A 24,126-nucleotide genomic window follows, 5' to 3' on the forward strand; every position below is an offset into this window, starting at 1 on the left:
ACCGCATCGACATCCAATCCCCAGCGGCTCCCGAATGTGCTCCCATTTCGCTCCCTTTCCTCACCATTCACAATTCGTGGTGAGTGCGATTGTGGGGGAGTGGTTAGAAATTGGTTTCTAATTTTAACAAACAAAAAGAAAAACGAACTCTACCACATTGTGTCTAGCTTTAGTGTGCGAGAGATGGTTTGTGCGCAATCGAGTCAAGGAGATGATGGTGGTAGTGAGTGTGTTTTGGTTGGTGCTCAGTGTTTAGCGTATGTCATCGGCACTTTACTGACAAGTTGATTTTGTGTTTGACAAAAGGTGCACGGGGACGATTGTAATGGTGAAGGCAGACGAATATCTAACGACCAGAGACGTCGCCATATTCCGTCGTCAGCACAGCAGAGTAGTACGGTGAACCCTTCGTGGGAGCCGGCCCCACGGCAACACCAGGGGTGATTATGGTGAATGAATGAAATCTTCTAACGGAACGTGTCTATTCGCTAGAAGCACCGATATTTACACAGCTGGTGGTGGTGGTGCTGCTGCTGGTACACCACACAGTGCCTTTGGCTGATTGAATATGGTGTGAACACGACCAGATGGTTATTACGCGATCGGTATAGTAGCAGATGTGGAAACCGTGGGCAGGGATATGAATGAAGTTACTGAAATTTCGTGTGGGAAGGTTTGCTCAGTGAGACAGGCCGTCCGGTGATATTTGGGGTATAGTTTTTTAATTGCACCATTAACGTAAAGTAAAGTAACAAAGTATAATCGAGTGTTGAAATTAGCATTTGAATTGTGAGCTACTAATGGTGATATGTTGTTCCATGCTCACTTTCCTTGTGTTTGAACGTGCTTTTGTTTTCTTCGTGAGAATTCTTCCGTTTTATGTTGGTAAGGAATCATCCAATTAATTGCAGATCTTTCACTTAATACCTGATTAAAATGGAGACGCCTGGTGTTTCACAAGCTTTTATGTCGAATACGGTTTCGAATTTGGTATAAAAGTGTTTTATCTGCAAATTTCATCAACTAACAATTGTAGTGCAGATGTTACTTGAAAATATTTGATCATCTAATACTAAAAGGTCTTATTTTATCACACGTAGTGTTTGTTTTTCGCTGGCAGAGCACATTCTTTCATTCCTAAGCCTGTCTTGCTGCTGCAATGAAATTAAGCCTTACGTACAGTCGTACAATAGAAATGTTCGCTCATTTTTAACCGTCTTCAGTTAACCGTCTCCCGGGACATGCAGCTGGTCGATGTCACTGCTGTTGGCCTATTCGGCACGTACGAACAGCACGCTCCGCTTCCAGGTGACACAAACACATTTTCTTCATCTTTTGGTGTCGTTTCCATTACGTCGTCCCTCGTCTGCACGTAGCATTTTGTTTCCTAAGGCATTTTCCTTCCACTCATCTTTGGGAACGAACCGCACAAAGAATTCTGTCTGCGTTTTCGCTGCTTGCTAGCTGTTGGTTTCGTAGTTTCTTGCTCAAACAATCGAAAGAGTATGCTTGCCCGATGATGATGTGTTTTGGTAACAGCAGTTGACCAAACAGAGTGCGTATGTGACTGGCATTTGTTTCAGGCACCAGGTGCAAAGATGACAGTTGGTGTTATTGGTTGTTCTAAGCATGCCTCATTAATCGTTCACAAAGACAACAAAAATTTGAACGTTAAGATGATGTACTTTACAATTCATAGCATTGTATTCCAAGCTTAGTGCAAATTCATTAAAAGAGTTTAATTTAATGAGAGAGACTGAACATAGACAATAGAAAAATGGAAATGAATGCAAACCATCGCGAAACGATTCCATTTTTCCAAGCAGTGTTTTTATACTTAACAATCAACGATATCGTTGGCCTTTTTCCGTCATTTCCCACTCATTCAAAAGTAAGCCGGGTCGATCTTTGCATTACTCCACGAACCGCTTAATTAACGATTCCATTTTCATCCATTACGTTTGGGGCCAGAGAAAGGCCCTTCTCCTGCTGATTGCGCTTGATTCCTCGTACAACTTACATATTGTTCTTGTATTATTTCAATAAAATGATAATGATTAACACGAAAGTGATATAAAAAACCACCCATACACAGACAGCTTACCAGCAATTGCAAGTAACGTCATGCTTGGCACAGACATAAGCAGCTTTCCCACTGCTATGATCTTCGGAGAAAAGCGGCCATAAGCACAAGACAAAAGGCAGCTGTACACTGCGCTCACCCTACCGTACTGAGCACTGCATTCAATGTAAATCGTTTCCCGGGATATTTTGCTGTGGCGTGAAAGCGAAGGCTCCCGGTAGGATAACTATCTTTATTAAAATTTCATTCCATAGCGATACCATACGTGCTTGAAGAGCGCAAACACACACACACACCATCCACTCTGGTTAGTGACCCGGATGCAGGATGATCTGCGGGTGTGTGTTCCTCTTCAGCTAGCTTCGCGAGCTCTCCACAGTGAGCAAGATTCCCTGCCAGTTTTCACCGACGCAGACACTTTACGCGAACGGTGTATTAAGAAAGGAAAAGAAATAATCGTAGATACACCAGGAGCGAACAAACATGGCACAAACATGACCATGCCATGACCTCGAGCTGCACCTAGCACGGAGAGGGAGCAAACAAGGAGTAAAAAGAGGACATTGAGCGTGAGAGACAGAGAGAGATACAGCGAATGAAAGAGGAAGAGAGACTCATCATTAGTATGGTTCAGGCTAGTTACCGTTTGTCACTGTCTTAGTACAGCGCCATGAATGCGCTCTGCTTCCTTCCTGTGAATGAGTTCTTGGCAGGTGAGTGTGTGCACGCAGAACAAAACGACGGGCGTGTGGCCTGAAAAGAGTGGACGATAAAGGAAACGAAAGGCTAGGGGAGCAGAAAACAGGTCAAGAGAAGGCAGAAGCATCCCTCTCCCTGGCACGATAAAATTATTGCGATTATCTGCATTGCAAATCATACGGTAGCGTTGTCCGTGCCGGCATCTCGTTCGAAGCGGCAGCATCAACCCCGCCTACAATGATGCTGCCGCAAAGTGAGACGTGCATTATGTACAAGCGTATTCATTATGCTGCTGTGCACCGGCATCTCCCGCTCCTGTTCGGTGAGGGAATTTTCCGTAATTTCCCGTTCTCGGCGCTTGAGGGCCGTCGACACGCTCGCCGGGTCCGTGCACCGTTTCAATTCACCGTTTTTTGGTCAATCTTGGGGTGAATTAGCTCGAGTGGCTGTGAATTGAAGGGACGAAATGGTACGATTGATGTTGCAATTATTTGCTACCCTTGCAACGCTAAGCACCAGGCACTAGATTGTGAATCATGTCATCAAATGGCTTATGAAAATGCGCATAGAAACATTTGTGCCTCTCTGATAAATGATTAAAGAACGACATTTATCAATTCGTATTTATTTTTGTCACTTTGTATACATTAGCGTATCACACACAAATTCGTATTTACATGAAGAATAAAACCAGTACATCATCTTCCCATTTCTGAAGAATAGTTTTCCTTTTTTCCTTCTATTTATTTCCCTTTTTTTCTAAACAATAAACATACCATCCTTCAAACACACTGTTTGACCTATTTCACTCATGCGGGTTTGTTTTGTCGATTGCTTACTTTTCATCCACCCCGGAATCCCAGCCTCTGCATTGTACTTACTTTCATGTGGCGCTCCCCCACAGTCTTCCGAGTCCACATCTGACGTACGTCAGGTGCAATGTTTTGATAAAGAGCGTGTCACTTCAAAGCGGATGTCTTGTGGCTACCACCTATGTACACTGCCCGCTCTGTTTCCCTTCAGGCCATTGGAACGGGGTCAGCAGTGCCGTCAGGCGGTGAAGGAAGGAAGTGCCCCGGGGAGACATGTATATCATTCACCTGCAACGATATAGCGAGCGGCGAGCGTCAAGATATACCTTTGCGAGCAAGTAATTTTATTACACAAAAGTGCATTCTTGATGAGCACAGTGCAGTTTCTAGCCTTCTTTACGGTGCAATTGGCACATGTCTGCTGATAAAACAGGAGACAGGCGAACTTTATCGTCGTTTCAAGCACCGGTTGGAAAAAGGCGCTTATCGGAATATATTGGAGAAGCGTTCAATATTAGATGAGATAAAGTGTACATAGATGTGAGATCACAAAATGCTTTGCATTGAAACACTGGCATGGGTACATTGCTTCTGAAATATTCGCTGTCGGGCGGATTCGTTTTTTTATGTTTAGTTCAGTAATTTTACTCTCTTTTTTTCCTAATGAAGTATATTGTACAATTCCTGAATGTTTAGCATCGAATAGAATGTTATGAAAGGTGATATGCAATTCACGCAAGCTATTAACATCTTCTGCTCAAACGATCCACTTACAAACTGCAAAGTTCATTATCGTAAATTGATTATGCATGCTTTTTGCTTGACGAAAAAGGTTTGACACACTCTTTGTATTTGCTTTTCATTCCAGGAGCGCAGTCTGCATTCAACATTACCGCCAGGCTATTGCAAACCATTCCAGCCATATCGTTCAAGATGTGTACGAGGGTACATAGAAGTAGCAGAAAATTAATGATCATCAAATCAAAGATGAAGTGTCACTGAGCGGCGTTCAAAGCGAGCGGTTCGCTGCCACTGTCAATCAAATGGAATACCTTTGCGTTGGAGAGCTACCGTGAGTGATAAAGAGTGTGTGTAAGAGAGTGAGAAAGAAATAGAGCGAGAGAGAGAGGGAGAGAGGGATATTCTTTTGTACGACAACAGCAGTGAACAAGTGGAGTAGCAAGTGAGACAAGTGAAGTCGCCGAACCCGACCCGGAACTGCGACACGGGTCCGGTGCTGCGTAGCGTCCCGTTAACTGTATGATGAATCCTTCCAACGATGACACGACGAACTACATGGTCTCATCCTCATCGTCATCCTCGCACCTGCAGTCGGCCGCTGCCCTGCTCGCCTCCACGTTCGGGCTCGCCGACGGGACCGTCCTCTACAACCACAGTGTGCGCGACCGGGGAGACGCTGGCGCACTGGCGGCGGCATCGGCGGCGTCAGTGGCAGGCACCGGGGGGCTCGAGAGCGCCACCGCCGGCGGGGACACGCTGTCCGTGTTCGATGCGTCCGGCAGCAGCATAATGTTGCAGGGCTTCTCGTCCACCGCACCCATCGGCGGCACGATCGAGACGGTCGGGGCGAACGAATCGATCGTCGACGGGGGGATCGACGCCGGTGGCGGTGAATGGATCGACGTGGTGCTGCTGGTGCTGAAGGCTTCCATCATGATGTTCATCATCGTCGCTGCCATCTTCGGCAATCTGCTCGTCATCATCTCGGTTAAGCGCCATAGGAAGCTAAGGTAAGGTCTCCAACGAAAAACAAAGGAAGCACAAGCGGGGTGCGCATATTCCGGTCCATCCGGTTCGAACGTAATTACGCTGTTCGGGCGTGCTAATGCGTCAGGGGGAGGGAGATTACGAAAGCGTAGAAATGTGCCAACTAATGCCGAACTCGACCAAAACCGTTCCGAAAGGTACAATGTCTTAATCGCCGGTTTTTCGCTCTGTTTCGTAGGGTTATCACAAACTATTTCGTCGTATCGCTCGCCATGGCTGACATCATGGTGGCGATGATGGCCATGACATTCAACTTTAGCGTACAAATAACGGGAAGGTAAGTGCGATGGTGTGAATTGAGCGTCGGGTTTCGGAAAGCCCATTTTGAGGTGTGTTTTATTGGAATTTTGATTAGCAAAATTCGTCATCGTTGGTCGATCAAGTGTACGGAGGGAAAGCGTTGCCTGGGCCATCCTGTATTGAGTGGACAATGATTCGAAGTATTTTGAAGCCATAATGATTGGAAAATGTATTTTGCACTTTATTTTTTGTGCGCGTGTAGCTGGAAATTCGGGTCGTTCATGTGTGACGTGTGGAACAGCCTAGATGTCTACTTCTCCACAGCCAGTATACTTCATCTTTGCTGTATTTCAGTGGATAGGTAAGTAGATATGTTTATATAATTTTTAGACAAGAAGGCATTGCTAGTGAATCTACTTCTCCTTCTATTGTGCAATCCTTATATCACTTTTACTTATAGAAATAAAATATTGGAAGCAAGCTTATACCAGTTTCATACTACGTCAATAATTCAATTCTTGAATTGATTGGATTTTCGCTATTTTGTCTTTTTTTGCAGATATTATGCCATAGTGAAACCACTTAAGTATCCCATAAGTATGACGAAGCGAGTTGTAGCGATAATGTTATTAAATACATGGATATCACCAGCGCTGTTGTCATTCGTGCCAATCTTTGCCGGTAAGTGCTACTGCATGCATATGACATGACTGGCATGACACGACACTCACAGATACGGACAGGATAAGGTGATAATCGGTTGGAATGACAATGTTCGATCAAAATGCTGTAATGGTAAACGGATTAATTGATGTAATTGAAGTTAATCGATCGGAACATCTTGTCGATGGACGGGTTTTTGCTTTGCTGTGACTGGTGCTGTTGATTTTGGGCTTGACACAATAATTAAATTATTCACGGGTGTAGCGCTTCTTGCAAAGCTACTCCCCGGTGGCACTTTCTTATCGACTCCAACACGATAAGACTTTCGGCAGAAGGGAAGAAATTAAATCGTTTTATTGATCGAAACACACAAGGTACGAAATGCGCTTGGGACGGTGTGCCACAAAAGGCATTCATTATGTACGAGACGACGATGCTAATGAAGCATGTCAAAGGTCAGCATAGAAATTTGGTTTCTGCCACAGAGCCACATTAGGGGCACGGAGACACGACTCAACTCTGCTAGGAAAACGGAAACCGGAGTAAGGGCAGTAGTTTTGGGATTTTCCGATTATCACCTGCCTACGATCTTGACGTATTCTGTGAAGTGACATGGAAACGAACATTGTTCATCACAATTGTAAATGAACCACAACCCAAAAGCAATGTAATTGAATAATTCATAAAAGTTGTATGAAAAACCGTTTCTACCCTTCGCAGGTTGGTACACTACAGAAAAGCACAAGCAGGAGGTGCTCGATAACCCGGACAGCTGCCTGTTCATTGTCAACAAACCGTACGCGGTCATCTCGAGCTCCATCTCGTTCTTCATCCCGTGCACAATCATGGTGTTCACGTACTTCCAGATATTCCGTGAGGCCAACCGGCAGGAGAAGCAGCTGGCCCTCCGCCAGGGCACTGCCATGCTGATGCACCAGCACAATACGGGCGGGGGCGTTGGTGGTGGTGGCAGCGGCGGCGGCACCAATGGGGAGGCGCTCAGTGGCAGCGGTTCCTCCAAGACGCTCACGCTGCACGAGGTGGACGCGGAGCAGACGCCGACGAAGGATCGGCATCTGATAAAGATGAAGCGAGAGCACAAGGCTGCCCGGACGCTTGGCATCATTATGGGAACGTTCATACTGTGCTGGCTTCCGTTTTTCCTCTGGTAAGTGGTGTTGTTGGTGCGTTTGGTTATGCGTAGGCAACCTTCCAAACAGTTCAAACCTTGTATTGAGCTAGCGTGAGGCGTTTTGTACTTGCATATTCTGCAAAAATATCTGAAAACTGAATAACACATCCGTAGATCCTTGAATCAATCCAAAGATCTTATCATAGCGGTGAGCAACAGTAGCTCGGCTTTTAATCAATTTAATGATTCCTGTTTACTCTATCCATAACGAATATTGTTCTGCAATATTCAAAGCGTGCAATTTAGATTGATTGCAAACGCACACCAAGTAAATATTTATCCAATTTGGGGTTAACTTGAAGTTTAAACATCTGAAACCTTACCTTCAAGCGTCTGTGGTTAAGCTAACTTCATTCTAACCCTAGCTACTACCAGTGTAGCGAAGGTTGATTGAAGGCTTGCACTATAAATAACGCCTCCCGGCCTGTAACTCCCGCACGACAGTGCGTCAAACAGCCCAGTAAAACAATAAATTCACCACATCTACTACATCTTTCGCCCACCGCCCACCCACTAGGTACATCATCACGTCGCTGTGTGACCGGTGCCCCAATCCGGACATTGTCGTTGCGCTGGTCTTCTGGATCGGGTACTTCAACTCGACGCTCAACCCGCTCATCTACGCCTACTTCAACCGGGACTTCCGGGAAGCGTTCCGGAACACGCTCGACTGCATGTTCTGTGCCTGGTGGCGCCGGGAAACGTCCCCGCTGGACATCAACGTTCGGCGGGCGAGCCTCCGGTACGACTGCCGGGCGAAGAGCGTCTACTCCGAGAGCTACCTGCGGCCCTCGTCCCAGACGGACCGGTTCCACAGCGAGATCGGCGAAAGTCTGTAACGGCGGTACGATGACGTCGATGCTGAGGCCACCGAGTGTACCCGTTTGTTCTGAGCGCTGCCGAGCGAGATCTGCCCGACCGCGTACAGACACCAGCGGCACTGTTGTTTGCTATACATGCCAAAGAAGACTAGACCCCCGGACAAAAGGTACGCCGCATGGTACGCCGTTTGCAGCCCAACAGAAAGGGGAACCAGCCGTCACAAGCAGTCGTTACCAAGTGATACGTTACTATCTTGTTTTTGTTACTGTACACTATATAGCTGTTAAGAGTTTGTAATGCGTCGGATTCTATTGCTTGGTTATGTATTTATTACCTTCTAGCGGATAGTTTATTGTGCCGTTCATCGAGGTCGAAGTCTGTTTAGTTGCGTAGTTGTTTTCTTCTTCTTCTATTACTAGTTATTAGCTACTGTTACGAGACCAGTCGTGATCTTGACTGTTCGCTACGCCTATGTTGACAAAGAATTTGTTAGTTGTAAGAAATGCGTACAGTTAAATGACTTTAAACCGATGCCCTTACCCTTGAACAAACATGTCCAGCTATGAGATTCGTTATTGGGAACACTTTGCTCTTACTCGTGACGACATACCGTCAAATGTGTGATGTGACTTTGCTCTACTATCTTTTGACGCTATTTCCCCCAATAGTGACTTTCTGCTTGCGTCCAGCCAACCAAAACTTCCCAAAATTAGCTCCTACTCAAGTGTGAATCTTTGACGCCACTAGACAAAAAAAAACAACAACAAACAGCTCACAGTGCCCTTTTGCCCATCTGTCAAGCCAAAAGGGCATAGTGCGAATGTACGCACACGGGATGTAGGCAGATAGGTGCTTTTATTAATAGCAAGCGCATTGGACATTGGCCCTTTCCTATCGCCCAACCTACGCCACCTATATCGCGCTGCCGAATCGCTGCCAGTTTTATCCAACCCGTGTGTGTGTGTGTGTGAGTGTATATGCTACATTTACCGCACGAACCGCGAACCGTGTTGCTAATGATCTGTACAGTGCAGGGCTAAGCTGTGGTATGCGCTCCCACGCCTCTCGAAGGTGCTCGAAAGTGCAACGAATCTTGGTGTAGAAATGACCATAAAAATCTCACTACAAATGTCCCACAATGGAAAGGCAAGTGGAAATGTGAACCGGCAGACAGGTGGGACATATCGTATAGCAGTAAGATCAATTTATCACCATACATTCATACGTACCAGCGGGCAGTGGACTCTGAAATACATTCTTCAAAATACACACAAACACACACACACACACATGCAGAGAGTATAACACTATTCAATGCGGGTATTTGTTTGTAAGAATTCGTAGATCGTACTTCAGACACTGTTGTGTAGAGTAGCAAAAGGGATAGAATCAGAAGAGTATTAGAGAAAAGCGAATACAAAATAAATAAATAAATAAATAAATCAACAGAATGACAACAAGCCAGTGATCGGAAATGAATGTTAATATTTAGCATTAAAAACGATAGTAGACACAATTTGCAATGAATCCATGTAGCCAAGAGGTAGTGGAATGATAGTCTCATAGCGATTTAAAACAAAGAAGCAAGGCAAATAATGATATAACATAATAGTTTGGTCTGATGAGTGTGTGCGTGTGTGTTACAAGTGGACAATGAACTGAGGAAGAATTAGAAAACAAAACGGAAGTAAACATACCATTATGTTCAATGAAGGAAAAATACAATAAGCAACATATGATATGTATTACAAAGTGAAGTAGTGAAATGGAAACAGAAAATCATATTTCATAAAAGCCGTAATGGGCCTGAAAGAATGAACGAGATGAAAGGGAGATGAAATAATGAGTAGCAACTATTGAAGCGGCAAAAAAGTGAGATGCTAAACATGCACAAAACGGTGGCACTAGAGTCAGTGGTGTACCCTGGAACTACTGAGCACAAGCAGGAATCTCGCGTAGAAAAAACAGATATTCATCAAAAAAGAAAGGTACGTTGCTTGTATGTTTTATTAATCTTTACGCTTAATTATTACCCCTCCCGAAACGGTTCGGTTCACCGAAGGTTGACGGCATGCCAAGAATCAATGCTGCATCTTGTGCTTCCAATTTCTAAACCGCACCCTGGTACACACTGTTGAGCTCGGGTGGGGGGTGAATTTTGTCCAACAACGTTCTTATCCCTTACGCTGGCGATGATTGATGATCGCGCAGATTACACCCACGTCGTGTTCAACGGCGACCTGCTTTCCGATTGGCTCGCACGATGCAACGATGCAACAGATGGGACGATGCGAACGGATTCCATCCCACGGTAGAAGCAGCAGCAGCTGCCTTTCCCAGCTAAAGACTAGCTGTTTCGCCTGTCGAAAGGAGACGGTTGGACGAATTAATTGACATTGACATGGACGAAAACGGTACCAGAGCGCTAAATCAGCCCCGTGACCGGCTCGAACTGCTGCCGTGTGCGGTGAGACGAGCGCTTGCATGTAATGGCAATGAAAAACAGATCAACATCTCATCGTTGGCTACTTGGAACGGTGTCATTTTTGGTAGGGAGTGCCGCAATCTCGTCGAAGCTTTCTGCTGAACGCTAGCAGACGCACCCCAACGTTGCATCATAGTCTTGCGAGCAACCGGAGGTTAAGCACACCGTTTGTTTGCTTGTAATTGCCAGCGGGTTCATGTACTTCGGCTGTAATTTACATACCGATTTCCGTACGATGCAGCTGTGATGCTGATGTTGGCACACGGTTGTGGGGGCGAAAGCATCGGTCGCGTTCAATTTACGGCTCAACGGGAAATTGGCAAAAACTGATTCCGATGCGTTACAGCAAACAGTGGAGCTGTGATTGAAGCAGGATTCACGCAAGTATCGGCACCGTGCTGAAAGGATTGAATTTTGAAACACACCAACTGAACGCTGAAATTACAGCATCCAACCAAACATTGGTTGCGAATGGGTCAAAATTTCAACGCATTGATATGCTTGTTGTGAAATGCAGATGCTAATTGCAACTTTCAACTGAGAACGATGTGCCGTTGAGTGAGCATACTGTCGGCGAGTTCCAGCAAAGTCCTTTGTTGCTACTTCCGAAATTTAAACTCTCTGTTCTATGGCCATTCAGTGGGCCAACGTAAAACGTGAAACAAAATGAACCAAAAGTGAAGATAGAAGGAAAGGCGGGACAACTAAATTCAATAATAAAAGGAAAACATACCACCGGCTAGAAAGCGATGCACTTGTCTTGGAAGTGTATTACTGGCAACTCGGGAGGTAACGCAGCACACCAACCAGCAAGTGCATCGCTCGACGGCACACCTTGATCGTACATGCCGGTACGATGTAAAGCGATAAGTGTTGGAATAATACAGAAAAGCAATATTAAGTGTAGTATAAAGTAAAGTAAAAGTGGTAGCCTATTAAGCGTACTCCTTTGAGCCATTCCGCATTTGATAGCTATCATGCCATGACGAAGTGGAGCGAAGGGCAAATCGTTGGGTTTGATAAAACAATGTAGGAATTGTAGAGTGAAAGAAAATAGCTTCCGGTCAGAACATTTCGTTGTTCGACCGATGAAAAGATGTATATAATCGATGTGAACTCGTTCCGATTCATTTACACTGAAGCGAAGCGAACTATAGGTCAGATGTAGTGCTTCTTGTATCGTCCATTTCCTATTGCGATTTTTTAGTGTACAAGCGTTGCATCGCTAGCAGTAGAGATTTGACATGAGCAAATTATGCAAAACATTTGCTGAATTCTATTGTTTCTATTGCGTTTGATGTACAATTCCTACGGTGCATGGCAATGGATCGGTCAACTCCGCGATGTACGTGGTACTACATCACATATCAAAGTAGCTACATTGTGTGTAGGGCTTTCGAGGAACGATGTATTGTGAAATCATTACTTTGATTTCTAACAAATTCTTATGAAGAGCGGTTTGACTGGCAGTCTTCTAGAATGAGCAAAGCACCGGGGTACGAGATATGCTGTCTTGAATAGTTTAATCGTGCTGTGTTTTGAAAACGAAACACGTGTATCGTTACTGGAACTGAATGTCATATTTAGCTCTTTTTTATACCCTACAGACAGTAGCTTCGAACATAGATGACAACATAACATCCATCACACACACACTCACATATACATACTTCTCCTCTAAAAGAAATAGATGTTTCCAACATTTGTTGGACTTTCGTTCACATTACGATGTGCGCGACTGTATTCCAAACGAAGCAACACCTTGTCTCATTCATTCGTTCCGTTGAGTTCACCCGTAGAGTGTAGAAAACTTACCAAACATCGTTGTAAATGTGTTTGCATGCATGTGCACCACTGCAAATGCAACCAAACCCAACCTTCAAAGTGTGCTGTTAACAGAGAATATGCTCGGATGCTTCCGCTCGGGGATACTGGCTCTACAATTTGACTCTTGACCGGACGGCATAGGGATTAATGCGCGCGGGCGTGTACGCGACGGGGAGCGAATGGGGTAATGTGTATGCGTGTGGCGGTGGCCACCACTCTGTCATCAAGCAGTGGCCACTGGAGTGCGTGTGAGTGTAGCTCGTTGTAAAATACTCGGAAGCGGAAGAGCAAACAATCAGAATGATCGTGCTAGGTGGGGCGCGGTGGAGATGGAAAACTATTCATCATAAATGCAAATATAGAGATAAATCGGATGAAACCATCCAATTCTAAACCGTTCCGTTTTCTTCCGGATGTGTGTGTGTGTGTATGAGTGAGTGTGAGTATCTCCGTTGCAGCGTGGTACCATGCGCCAGAAAACACCGAATACACGTAAACTAAAGATAGTAATAAAAATTTCGTAAAAACGTAAACATTTCGCATGCAATCTACACACAGCAACGGAGCGCCTGGACGATACGGCACAGGTAAATGGGGTGGCATCACACTGAGTGCGTTGCTGAGAGAGAGAGAGAGAGAGAGAGAGAGAGAGAGAGAGAGAGAGAGATGGTAACATTAGCGAGAAAGCAGGGGAAAAAGGAGCGAAACTATAAAAAATAGATAAAGGTGTTCAAATGCACGCAAAAGATAAAAGAGCGTTCATCGAAGATGCTTGAGCTAAGAGTGTTCCGTTTCCACTTCCTCCTGGCCCCAATGCTCCTCATCGACGGTGAGCGAGCTCGGAGTGAAAGAAGCTGGCCACATGCTTGATGTGTATCTCATGTTCATAATTAAACCGGCAAAGTGTAACAAATCTGGCGTTCAACAATCAAAGCTGTTTCCTTCCCCTTACACAATATGTAGGATGTAGAGTGAAATTTAAACAACAATATGGAACATGATCCAAACCAACCGAGTTAACCGATGTGTTAAAGTGGGGTGCGTAGGTGTGCGGCAGTGGTCAAGGCGTTGTGAGTCATTTTGATCATTCTGGGTGGAGCAATGTGATGTGGGACGATCGTTCCGGAAAAAAGTAAGTAAAAGCACACCCATATTGGCATTGAATGCATTGTGAGAGACGAAATGAGGATAATGGGCACTTGGTGTGGGACGAAGCAAAGCAAAATGGCGGATATTCTTAGTAAATTTATGTACAATACACAACACAACGGCCACACACACACAAACACGTGCACACATACAGACAGACGTAGTGTTAATGGGTCTAGTCGTACAATTAATGCTTAACAATAGATAACTTTGTCTGGTGTAAATGTTATCCTTAAGAAGGTGTACCATTTCCGAAACAAAACGGCAAGCAACTATATCCAAAACAGATTCAGACAAAAATTCACAACCAACCAATCAAGAGATACACCTCTGTAATCGATTTCACGAAACTTGGTTGTATTTAACCGATCGGTTTTTTGCGTTTGAATGTTTGTGCTCGATTTAATTCCAATTGAGAGGGTGACGAAAGCGGTGAATGCAAGGTGAAGCTGCACAACTGCAGCAAACGCATGATGAGTGAGACTAAGGTGATGCGGGTGGGAAAGACTCTAAGCGCAATACTAAAAAGATCGCAAAAACAGCGTAGCAATGTTTGCAATCTAACAGTACATGTTGAAGCGAGATGGATGCATTTATTTAATTAAGAAAAACAACAGACAGCTGATAGATTCGTACGCGAAAACGCGGTTCACTTGACGCTTAATGCTCGCCCTGTTGCGGTACGGCCGCAATTGTTAAAAGCTGCTTTTATTTCGTACAAAATTGTGAAAGAGCTAAAAGAAAAGCAGAAAAAGCACTCATTATGAAATTGAAAACTTTGTTATGGTTTAGGATTAGGATATAGTGTATTTATTTATTTTTGTATTCTTACCCCTTCCCTTGAATTGACGGTGACGTTGAATTGACGGTGAGTTTCGCTGAATAAAACAGAAATGATCATGACGATGTAAACGTACGATAATCATCGGGATTTGTTTGAACTTGCTTAATATCGCGACAAGATTAAAGAAAAGAGCCCGCGAAAGAATATCACATTTGATTTTTGTTTTCTGCATGTAGCGTATTTTATAATTCAGTTTAATGCTTATTTTATAAAAAAACTGTTCATCAAACGGATGGCTTCGCCGGCAATCGTTTTCACTGTACAAAAAACAACTGTGTATGTATAACAGACTTGTCATAATAGTCTAAGATCTCACGCATAGATGGCGCTGGTCGAAAGCGTTAGTTTACGATAAATCGATTGAATTTAATCGTTTGAATGTTCATTGTTTAACGTATGTTAAACATATTCAGTCAATAATCATTTCCCATTGTTTTATATTTTTGCATTACCTTCCTAGTTACTAGTAAATGGACAAACAATTACTCACACTAGAACTTGCATATTTGTCATTAAACGTGCACACCAGGCGCCTCCATCGAGGGGAGAAAGGCCTTTTAATGTTATGAATTTCAATTCCATTTTCTTTCTGCAAATGCACTCCAATACGTATCAAGTTTTGGTTACTATTTTCGACAGTCTTTATTCATGGTTGCTGTGGGTGTTTATTGTTATTTTGGGAGAGCCTGTGTACGGTACAGAGATACGATACGATAGCAGGTCTATCGGTGCTCATGCAGACGATTTTCCGTAACCTTTCAAATCAGATTTGCTGTTGAGTGTTTTCTATATTTTTGTTTCCATCACACACAGCAATTTCGATATACAGCAAACTACAATTTCCCTCCGCCGCAGACGCAAACCAGAGCAGAGTTTAATTTTTTTTATTCAGTATTGCCTTTAGCGAGGGCGCACAACGAAACGTTCATTTTTGAAATAAATGTATGTTTTGAAATCATCTATTCGGAAATCAAATTCGGATTGGCGCAGAAAATCCTTACAAATAGTTTGTCATTAAAATAATTTCCAAAAAGCTTCTCCACAATACTACACTACGGGAGTCGGCTAGCGTCTGCTCTATCCCACTCGTCATAAATACACAACTCACACACACACATGCACACAAAGATACACGCATATACACACACACTTACACATACAAAATCAACATATACACCAAACAGCGATCCATCGTCGTTAACTAGGTGTGTGAATCATCAGTTGCCTTTTGTTGCATTAATATCGGTTTTGTATTCTTGTGCGAAGGGCGGGGATATGGTTTCACTGTGGCACTTTAGCAGCAACCACAGCATGTAATATAGTTAACAGTACGGGTTGTTAGTTTAACATCTTGCAGACTAATTTGTTCATCAGTAGCATGTAACTAATGTGTATAGGCTCCCAAAGTCATCTGCTGAATGGTGTTGACCTTCAACTTACTGACTGGTCAGCTAATATAACGTGAAAAACAACCTTGACATTCGCTCTGTTTCTGTTTAACCCTCTTTAACCGCAATATACGTATCTAGCCAAGGTCATCCGCATACATTGCTACACTATATACAAAACATTTCACGCACACAAACACACTCACAAACTAATATTGTTGTTATTAATCAACGCCATCATTAAGCAGTGCGGAATGTTTAAATTACCCGTTGTTCATTGTTTAAGCTAGGAATTATCTCACTTGAAAGTTTGTAACCAGTACTAGTGTGGTGAAATTGATTCAGCTATGTTATTCCTACATCGCCCTACCTGCTTCTGTATATTATTCAACCGTTTTTTGGGAGGAAACTAATTGTTCCGTACATAGCTTCTGTACGCTACGTGTATTCACAACTAACACACATTACTGTCGTTTGCTTGGCTAACTCTGCTTGCTATGTTTTGCACAATAGAACAACAAAATATCACAAAACTTAGCTCCTGTTAAGGGACAGCTCCAGCCTGACCTTTTGAAACTTATTCCTTAGCTGTACACATTGCGACCTTAATGCGGTGGATTGTCGGTTTTGGATTGCTGTTGTAAAATAAATGAGTTAACATTGTTGTTCCCTAATGGAAAACATTGAACATTGATCCATCTTGTGTTTCTAAACAACTGACGCTTAATCGGCATTAATGCATAATTTCCGCAGGATAAATGCATCTCAAATACGAACCTCAAAATTGTCACATAAAAATACAACATTCACGCAAAACATAATTCACAGTTCAGTTTAACTAGTAATAAAACAAATAATCGAGTCCAAATCAACACCTTTCTTTACAAAGCTTTGTACTAAATCACGAACAGCTAGCAGGCTTTCAACGGCAGAAAGATGATTCTGTTCGTAGAATGAAACATTTCAATAAATGAAACGGCATGAAACGATATATCCGCTGTGAAACATTTCAGCACTACTGCTTTCAAAAAGCTCACACGGTACTGTTTGGTGTAGAATGAAACGAAGCTTTCTTTTAAATTTTATAGTATATTACCTAACAGCTTGATCGCTATCATCGAATCGTTTTTCGTTAGTGACACAAAAAAATCCGCATCCTTGCCTGTGCACCTATGAACACCTACCAAATTCATTCATTTTATTCTGCCTAGATTTTGATATATTGCGAGTACCGGTCGCCGCTCCTCTGCTGTCAGACACAACGGCATGCTAAACAGTTACATCTAATGTTACATCTACTGTGGGGCCGTCTGTATTTTTTCTCGTTTTGTTGCCTCATTCGTCCATCACCATACCGAAACGGAAGGTGCAAAGGAAGAGGTGGATTTAATAACACCTACAATTATTGCTACATTTCACACTAGTGGGCGGTCTAAGTACGTGGGCGCCCGGTTTCGCCAGCGGGAACATCAACGGCAGCGCAGACGACAGTCACTGGGAATATCATTTTGTACGAGGGATCGAGTGAAAGAAAAACAAATGCAATACAAAAACGAGAAAATAACTCTGTCGATGCTACAACTGTTTCGGTGAAAATTTTTAGGGATAGTTACATGCCTCCTCTAATAGAATGTGTAAAAGCAAACCTAGCTGTCTCTAACTAAGGTTAACAGGGCTTTGTTTGTTGCTTTTAGTCATGCAATTTCGATTTGTGCGTTTATACCTTGACGCTTTTGTCTATACGAATGTGTGCAATCAACATCACCATATCGAACTTAAACCATATCGTTTCTTCTCTAGTTGCATGGAAAATCCGCTTACTGCCAAGTTCGGTCGTCAGGTTTCAAGCCACCATAGGAACCTGTCACAACCAAAAAAAAAAAATCCTGCAAATGACCGTAAAACACAGCCGAGGTTGCTCACGATCCCGGTACGGCGGAAGCAAAATTCACCAACAACAGGTAGCCAATTCCCCGGGCCCGGTGGGAACCGAAAGCCGATGGGTAAATAACGCTGAAAGCGTTTGCACCTTCCGTGTGTTTGCTTTCCGTGCGTAGCTCTCCTCCTCTGTCTGTGTAATTGTATGTGTGTGTACACAATGAACATTGTGTACCGAAGATTGCAAGCTTTCGATACACACAAACAACCCTCCCTCCTCTCTGACCCGCACATCCGATACACACTGTTTGTCAATATTTGTGTCCCGCCATAGGCAGCATCGCACGAATTGATCAAAGCTGACACAATCTGCCGCGCAGGGAAGTGAGCAAACAGTGTTCGCCTTTTACCCAATTTCGCCCCCGTACTATGCCGGGCTGTACCACCGATGGTGCGCCATTCTTTGCCGTGTCCAATGCCGAGGGCCAAATGTGTCCCCAAACACAGGAGCCCACCCCGGCAGCATCTGTCTAATTCGATTTTGAATCAGCACAACGCAGACATCATTCGGGTTTTTTTTCTGTCATTTTTTCTGCTGCGGGTGTTTTGTTGCTCGCTTCCCATTTCGAATTTGTGACACCTCACAGCAGGGTGCGGGCTGGGCTGGCCTCCTTCGAGCAAAACCGTTCAATTATGCAGCACAAAGTGTCAGTCACGATCAGCGCGATGATACCCTGTGGAGCGAAAGCTTACCGCAGAGCTTATCAACACTGTTCCCTGGGCGCGGGTGGATTCGGTGGAAGAAGTGGAAAATGGGAAAGGATACGGTTGCTACCTTGTTAATTGATAAAGTAGATAAAAGCTACCCGCGAGTACAGAAGTACAGCGCGCACAATGTTTGATGAGAACATTCATCACGCATGGTACACTCGATCCACTGGGAAGGAGGATTTGTTACGTTTCACTTGTTTGTTTGTTTTTTTGTTTGCGCAAGGACATACCAGAAACAACAAAAACTACGAAAAAATACACCCTTTTCTCCGAGTGTATGCGTCCCCTCCAACGCAGTACGATAGCATGCGTGTGTGTGTGTGTTAACCAAAGAGGGAAAATGGAGCCGAAATGAAAGAGGAAGTTTCCTTACAGCCTACGGGTATGCACTTAATACTACACGTAGTAGACGCTGTGCCCGTACGGGCTGCGGCGAACGAAGCAGGGCAGCAGCGACTGGAGCGTGTTCCGGAACGCTTCCCGGAAGTCCCGGTTGAAGTAGGCGTAGATGAGCGGATTGAGCGTCGAGTTGAAGTACCCGATCCAGAACAGTACCGTGATGACAACGTCTGGGCAGGGGCAGGCTTCCTCGCCACACAGCGTCGTGATGACGTACCTGGAGGTTAACGTACGAAAGAAGGAATGTTAGAACATTACCTGAAGTAAAGTGATAGCAAACATTTTTGCATTCGTGTATTGAGATAGAGCAAAACCGACAAAAATGAATAAATATCTAGTCGATGGGTAGATCGGATGGATGGTTAGCGTTGTTTATATTGCTTTAGTCTTTATAGGGTGAAACAACATTACCTCTTCCTCTAAATGGTAATAATTGTACGCTTTGATAAAGCTGTCAGCCGGTCTCATAGAACAGTCGTCAACTCGTACGACTTAACAACATGCCCGTCATGGGTTCAAGTCCCAAATGGACCGTGCCGCCATACGTAGGACTAACTAGCCTGCTATGAGGGGTGATCCATAAGTCACTGAAAGCCAAGGCCACAAGTGGCACAGGCAGGCCTTGACCGATAACGGTTGTTGAGCCAAAGAAGAAGAAGATAAAGCTGATGCCTCTATATATGATATTTTGCAAAGACGAGGAAGGATTTTGTTGATTTATTAAGCAAAGCAACACAGCATTTACGTTACGTAATCTATTCTATGAATTGTCTGCCTTGCACAACTAAGAAAACAGGTTATTTTATGCCTTTTTTCACTGTTGTTTGTACAATTCGACATTTTGACTAAAATTTGCCATCATTTGCTCATGATGGTTTTTGTGATACAAAGGATTTTTCTGTACTTAAAAAATAATAACAGTTATTTGAAGGTTTTGAATGCTGATACACTGGATTAGACCACCTCGGCCTGGTACATCTGATTGATTAAATGTACGCACACACAATTTCTGCATAATAAATTCAGTAATTGCCAAAGTTGGACGCTTACATCACTGTTATGTGCACTTCCCATGATTGACACCTATAGCATACAACAACTTAAAGTGCATTACTTTGCTAAACAATCGTATTGTAAGCTGTATAAAACAGATTAAGAGATTGCAAATGCTTCCAGATTTCTTTATACCAGCGCGATGTTGGACAATATAAAGCTAAAACAAAAACCATTACAAACCAACAGCAGAAATCAAGTAAAACAAACAAATCCAACAAATTCATTAGCCGGTACCGGAAGCGGCATTACGCTTGTCCAAACTCGTTTAAACTTGAGCTTGCTTTTTATATTCCATTTTGTCCGCCGATCCCTCCTTCCCTCGTCACCGTAATTGTAGCGGAAAAAAGCACCACTTTACATTCCGTTTTGTTTTATCCGACTTTAGATTGTGTATAATCCGAAAAATCGGCTTCCTGTGGCACCACCTAACAAACCGTTCACCGGTTTTCCGTCGGTGGATGATACCATGCCTCACACACACAAACAGAAAGAAAGCAGAAACGAACCAAACTTCCGAAAACGAGAACCTTTGATTGCTGTTGGCAGTGTTTAGCAGTGAGATGACATTGAAAGGCAGACAGCAGCAGCAGCAGCATACTTGCAAGAAGCCAGTTCATATTTCTGCCCGACCGTGCCCGACTACGACTTGACATATGTTGACAGGCTGCTCAAATCAACGTGTACAGCTCACATATGGGTTTCACGGCACAACGCTACGTTACTATTGCTGTCCGTAATTGTTTGTGCGTTCGTCGTTTCCACTTTCACCGCGCCACGCTGGGAGTGGGTGGAGAATTCACCCTGAATGATAAACAGATGGATTATCCGAAGCTCAGTGCTCCAACACGCGCTCGTCAAAAGTGTACGCCAGCACTCACGTGACGTTTCCCCAGGGGCAATACGCATACGGATGGGTGGTCGGGCTTGGGATGGTTGGGAACCAACAAAGAACGCATAACGAACGGTTTGCTCGGAGCGGAGCGGAGTAAATACAAAAAAAAAAAACAAGCGCTAGTCCCGGAAAAATGTCCTGCCCGTCTCCGATTACAGCCACTTTTCACTTTTGATTCGCGGCAATCATTCTTGCGGATAACGAGCCGTTGAGTGGCTGCTGCGCCGCTTGCTCGTTCGTCGCGTGCGGGTCGGGTGGGTGTTTGACCGGGACCAAACCCTGGGATGGTTGAGTGTTTGGGGTGGAAACGAGCGGGATGAGCGGATTTTCATTCGAAACTTTACCGAAGCTGTGAGGTCTTTTTCTTTTTTCTTCTCCCATTTCTGGTGGGGGTTGGTTTATGGTGCCTTCTTCTTATTTCTATCCCATTTCTACCCACCCCGTTACGCTCTACTTATTTTGTTGCTGAAATAAAGCTTTTGCCTGTGTGTCGGTTTAATGGAAACGATATTCATGGCGCATGGTTCCGTTGTTACTGTGCATAGGATTTCACAAACCGTGTCCGAGTTGCTGGCGCTTGGGAAGTGGAAAAATCCTACGCATTAATTGAGCGTTTCCATTTAACCGGTGACAGTGAGGAAGAAGATGCTGGCCTGTACATGGAAGGGAAAAGTGCCCGCAGACATTTTTAAACGATCATTGAATGAGCGCATGAAATGTGATTGGATTTTTTTTATGCCATGCGCTTGTTTTTACTTATTTAACGTTTGATTAATTGATTATCTCTCAGTTATCTCTCAGTTATCTCTCAAAGAATTCAAAGGAAAAAATAAGAGATTCTTTGAAATAGATAATAACACATACAACCTATAATCAATATAATATAATTAAAGTAACAATCAGACAATCAAGACCACTAGTGATCATCGTAAATTTCGTAAATAGATGCTATTAATGGTCGTTAACATTATTATTATTGTGTGATGGCACTGCTCCAATGGATCATACTTTAATTTGAAGGAGTGCCTTTAAGAACTTTACGTTCGCTTATTTTGCTTACGTAGGTCGTTTTATACATGAATAATTAATTTAAAAACATTAGTTGCTGGTTAATTATACAAATAGTTCATTACTTCCCATTCATTGCCAGAATCAACACTCACACATTGAAGCGATTATCAAATTGTACTGAAAGCTGCTGTGCTGCAACACCTCCACATTCTCTTCCCCACCATTCCGTATAAAACATCCAAAATTAACGGTCGAACACACTTGTTGAAATGGAAAGAAATGTACCCAAAAAAAAAAGCTGATGCGATGATTTTAATGAAATTAATTACCAAACAGTTATCGTCGTAACGCATCAGAGCGTCACCACCGGGACGCTAGCTCAATCAAATGGAAAATCGGTCAATCAACTGCTCGCTTTCCTCCCCCCCCCCCATACGATGCATACGATACGATGCATGCACTGAGTGCAGTAGCACGCAGCCTTTTTTTGCTGTCGACTCCGTTCCATCGATGCACACGATTGCATGCCGGTGGGATGGCGGCAGCGAAAACAAACGATCGCTTTGATTTGATTCATTTATGGTTCTTCATGCACGTCCGACACGCTGCTGCTACTATTGCTGCTATGCTACTTCTATCGTCTGCTTTTTCTGCTGCACACCCGCAGTTGATCAATTTGCTATCCTGTACGCTCTGCATGTTTTAATCCAATTTGTGTTAATTATCAAACTACGAAGGTCCCGGGCGAGAATGGATAGAAAAAAATAAAATAAAATCGTAGCTGAAATGGGGAGAGGGTACAGTGGATACGATTACTACTATCAAATTAATATGCTTTAGCTCAATGTGGTGCTAATTGCTTTGGTGTGGGCAATAGAGGAAATAGAGGAGCCGAGTTGCAATAGACGGTGGTCACAGTGGCCACATTTGCGTTGCGGTGACAACGGTTTAAGTGCTGCACTAATTGTAACCGCCCGTGCATAAAATGATCCGCCTCCGTCGGGGGATGCGGTGAGGGATTATCGTTTCACATATAATTGCATACGAATTGTTTCCATTCACGCAGACGCAACTAAATGCTTCGCTAACGCACCGCATGCGTTCAGCAAACATCGGAGAGCGGTTCAATCGAAACGGGAGTGCAAAATCATACGTTTCATTATCAGACAACAGTAAAGCGGGTAAGCGCAGGCATTCCGGAACCGGAACCAGTTCCATGAAAATGCTTTAAACAATCCACAGTTATTTTATTAATTAATTGCTGTGGTATTCAAATTGTTCGAACGTGTAATGTTATTTGATTGCAACAGGGAAAAAAGGATGTTTGCTACTTTGATCTGTAAATAAAATCAATTTACATACTTCCGCTAGCGACCAGAAGTATGGCAAACAAATTGATTAATTATATTCAACAATCGTTGGTTGGAACAATCAACAATCGTTGGTTGTTCCTAGACGGGGCATTTTTTACAATAATAATTAGATTTAGCCTTTCGTTGTATGAGAATGCTTCGCTACCTTCGATCGTTGCTACCATTTGTGTATCCTTTTACATTGTCTCGAAAGACAAAGTGCCTGTCCCACCGCTCTCCCGGCATCGAAAGGAAAGAAGCAATACTCACCAGAGAAAGAATGGCAGCCAGCAGAGCAGAAACACTCCCATGATGATGCCGAGTGTCCGGGCCGCCTTATGCTCCGCCCGCCAGCCCTTCGAGGGACGGGTCGAGGTGCCACCTGTCAAGCCGCCAGGTGCGCCGTCCGATAGTGTCGCACCACCACCCCCGGGGAGTTTTTCGGTGAAGCCAGCCATTTTAATTAGATTTCCGTTCGATCGAAGCGCATACGCGCGGTGGTCCGTGTTGTTGATCCCGGACGAGCCCGGACGTGGCCATCCATCGCCAGTAAGGTAAGACGGGGAGCCCAGGTGTGTTTTGGTGAGTGTGGGCGTGTGTGTTCGATGTTTGATGTTTAGATGACGCCATTGATGGTAGACAAACAGGGCAAGCGATCGATCCGACCCGATCCGGCAGCCGATGAGCACGTGTCCCGGGTTGTGCAGCGCACGCAAATGTGTCGTCGAGAAATGTGCCGGGAGCGGGTGGTTGAAAAAAAGAAAAGAACAGAGCG

The 24,126-nt window shown here is 44.0% G+C and overlaps 3 protein-coding genes across 14 annotated transcripts in view; 2 read left to right on the plus strand and 1 right to left on the minus strand.

Annotated features, from left to right (window-relative positions):
- Positions 1 to 4,585, plus strand: part of LOC120908415 — a 119,687-nt gene extending 115,102 nt beyond the window's left edge. For 4 of the 7 annotated variants that reach the window (XR_005741137.1, XR_005741134.1, XR_005741138.1 and 1 more), the window contains one exon: positions 4,463 to 4,515. Coding sequence is in view for 2 of the 7 variants with exons in the window: in XM_040319378.1 (XP_040175312.1) it covers positions 4,463 to 4,564 (102 nt within the window). In the remaining 5 variants the exon portion in view is untranslated. Of the gene's footprint in view, positions 1 to 4,462 lie in introns of all 7 variants that reach the window. The other 3 variants (XM_040319378.1, XM_040319377.1, XR_005741136.1) reach the window with 2 other exon arrangements.
- Positions 4,570 to 14,682, plus strand: LOC120908413 (octopamine receptor beta-2R). The gene is made up of 6 exons (XM_040319375.1): positions 4,570 to 5,345; positions 5,561 to 5,659; positions 5,885 to 5,983; positions 6,182 to 6,303; positions 7,006 to 7,453; positions 7,995 to 14,682. Exons 1-6 carry the CDS (start codon positions 4,855 to 4,857, stop codon positions 8,314 to 8,316), a joined length of 1,581 nt encoding a protein of 526 aa, XP_040175309.1. The 5' UTR covers positions 4,570 to 4,854; the 3' UTR covers positions 8,317 to 14,682.
- Positions 14,683 to 15,221: 539 nt separating this feature from the next.
- LOC120894138 (octopamine receptor beta-3R-like) overlaps positions 15,222 to 24,126 on the minus strand; it is a 60,801-nt gene continuing 51,896 nt past the window's right edge. For all 6 annotated transcript variants that reach the window (XM_040296540.1, XM_040296538.1, XM_040296541.1 and 3 more), the window contains 2 exons: positions 23,622 to 23,733; positions 15,222 to 19,257 (listed from right to left, as the gene is read on the minus strand). In XM_040296540.1, coding sequence (XP_040152474.1) covers positions 19,038 to 19,257; positions 23,622 to 23,733 — 332 coding nt within the window. In that variant the 3' untranslated portion in view covers positions 15,222 to 19,037. The remainder of the gene's footprint in view (positions 19,258 to 23,621; positions 23,734 to 24,126) is intronic.

This window comes from Anopheles arabiensis, chromosome 2, assembly GCF_016920715.1.
Source record: "Anopheles arabiensis isolate DONGOLA chromosome 2, AaraD3, whole genome shotgun sequence".
NCBI lineage: Eukaryota > Metazoa > Arthropoda > Insecta > Diptera > Culicidae > Anopheles > Anopheles arabiensis.

Bases quoted from the DNA above. Each gene is read 5' to 3' on its own strand.
- LOC120908413 (XM_040319375.1), top strand. From the start codon at position 4,855: ATGATGAATCCTTCCAACGATGACACGACGAACTACATGGTCTCATCC. The intron at 5,346-5,560 runs GTAAGGTCTCCA...TCTGTTTCGTAG, and splicing joins AAGCGCCATAGGAAGCTAAG to GGTTATCACAAACTATTTCG. The intron at 5,660-5,884 runs GTAAGTGCGATG...GTGCGCGTGTAG, and splicing joins AGCGTACAAATAACGGGAAG to CTGGAAATTCGGGTCGTTCA.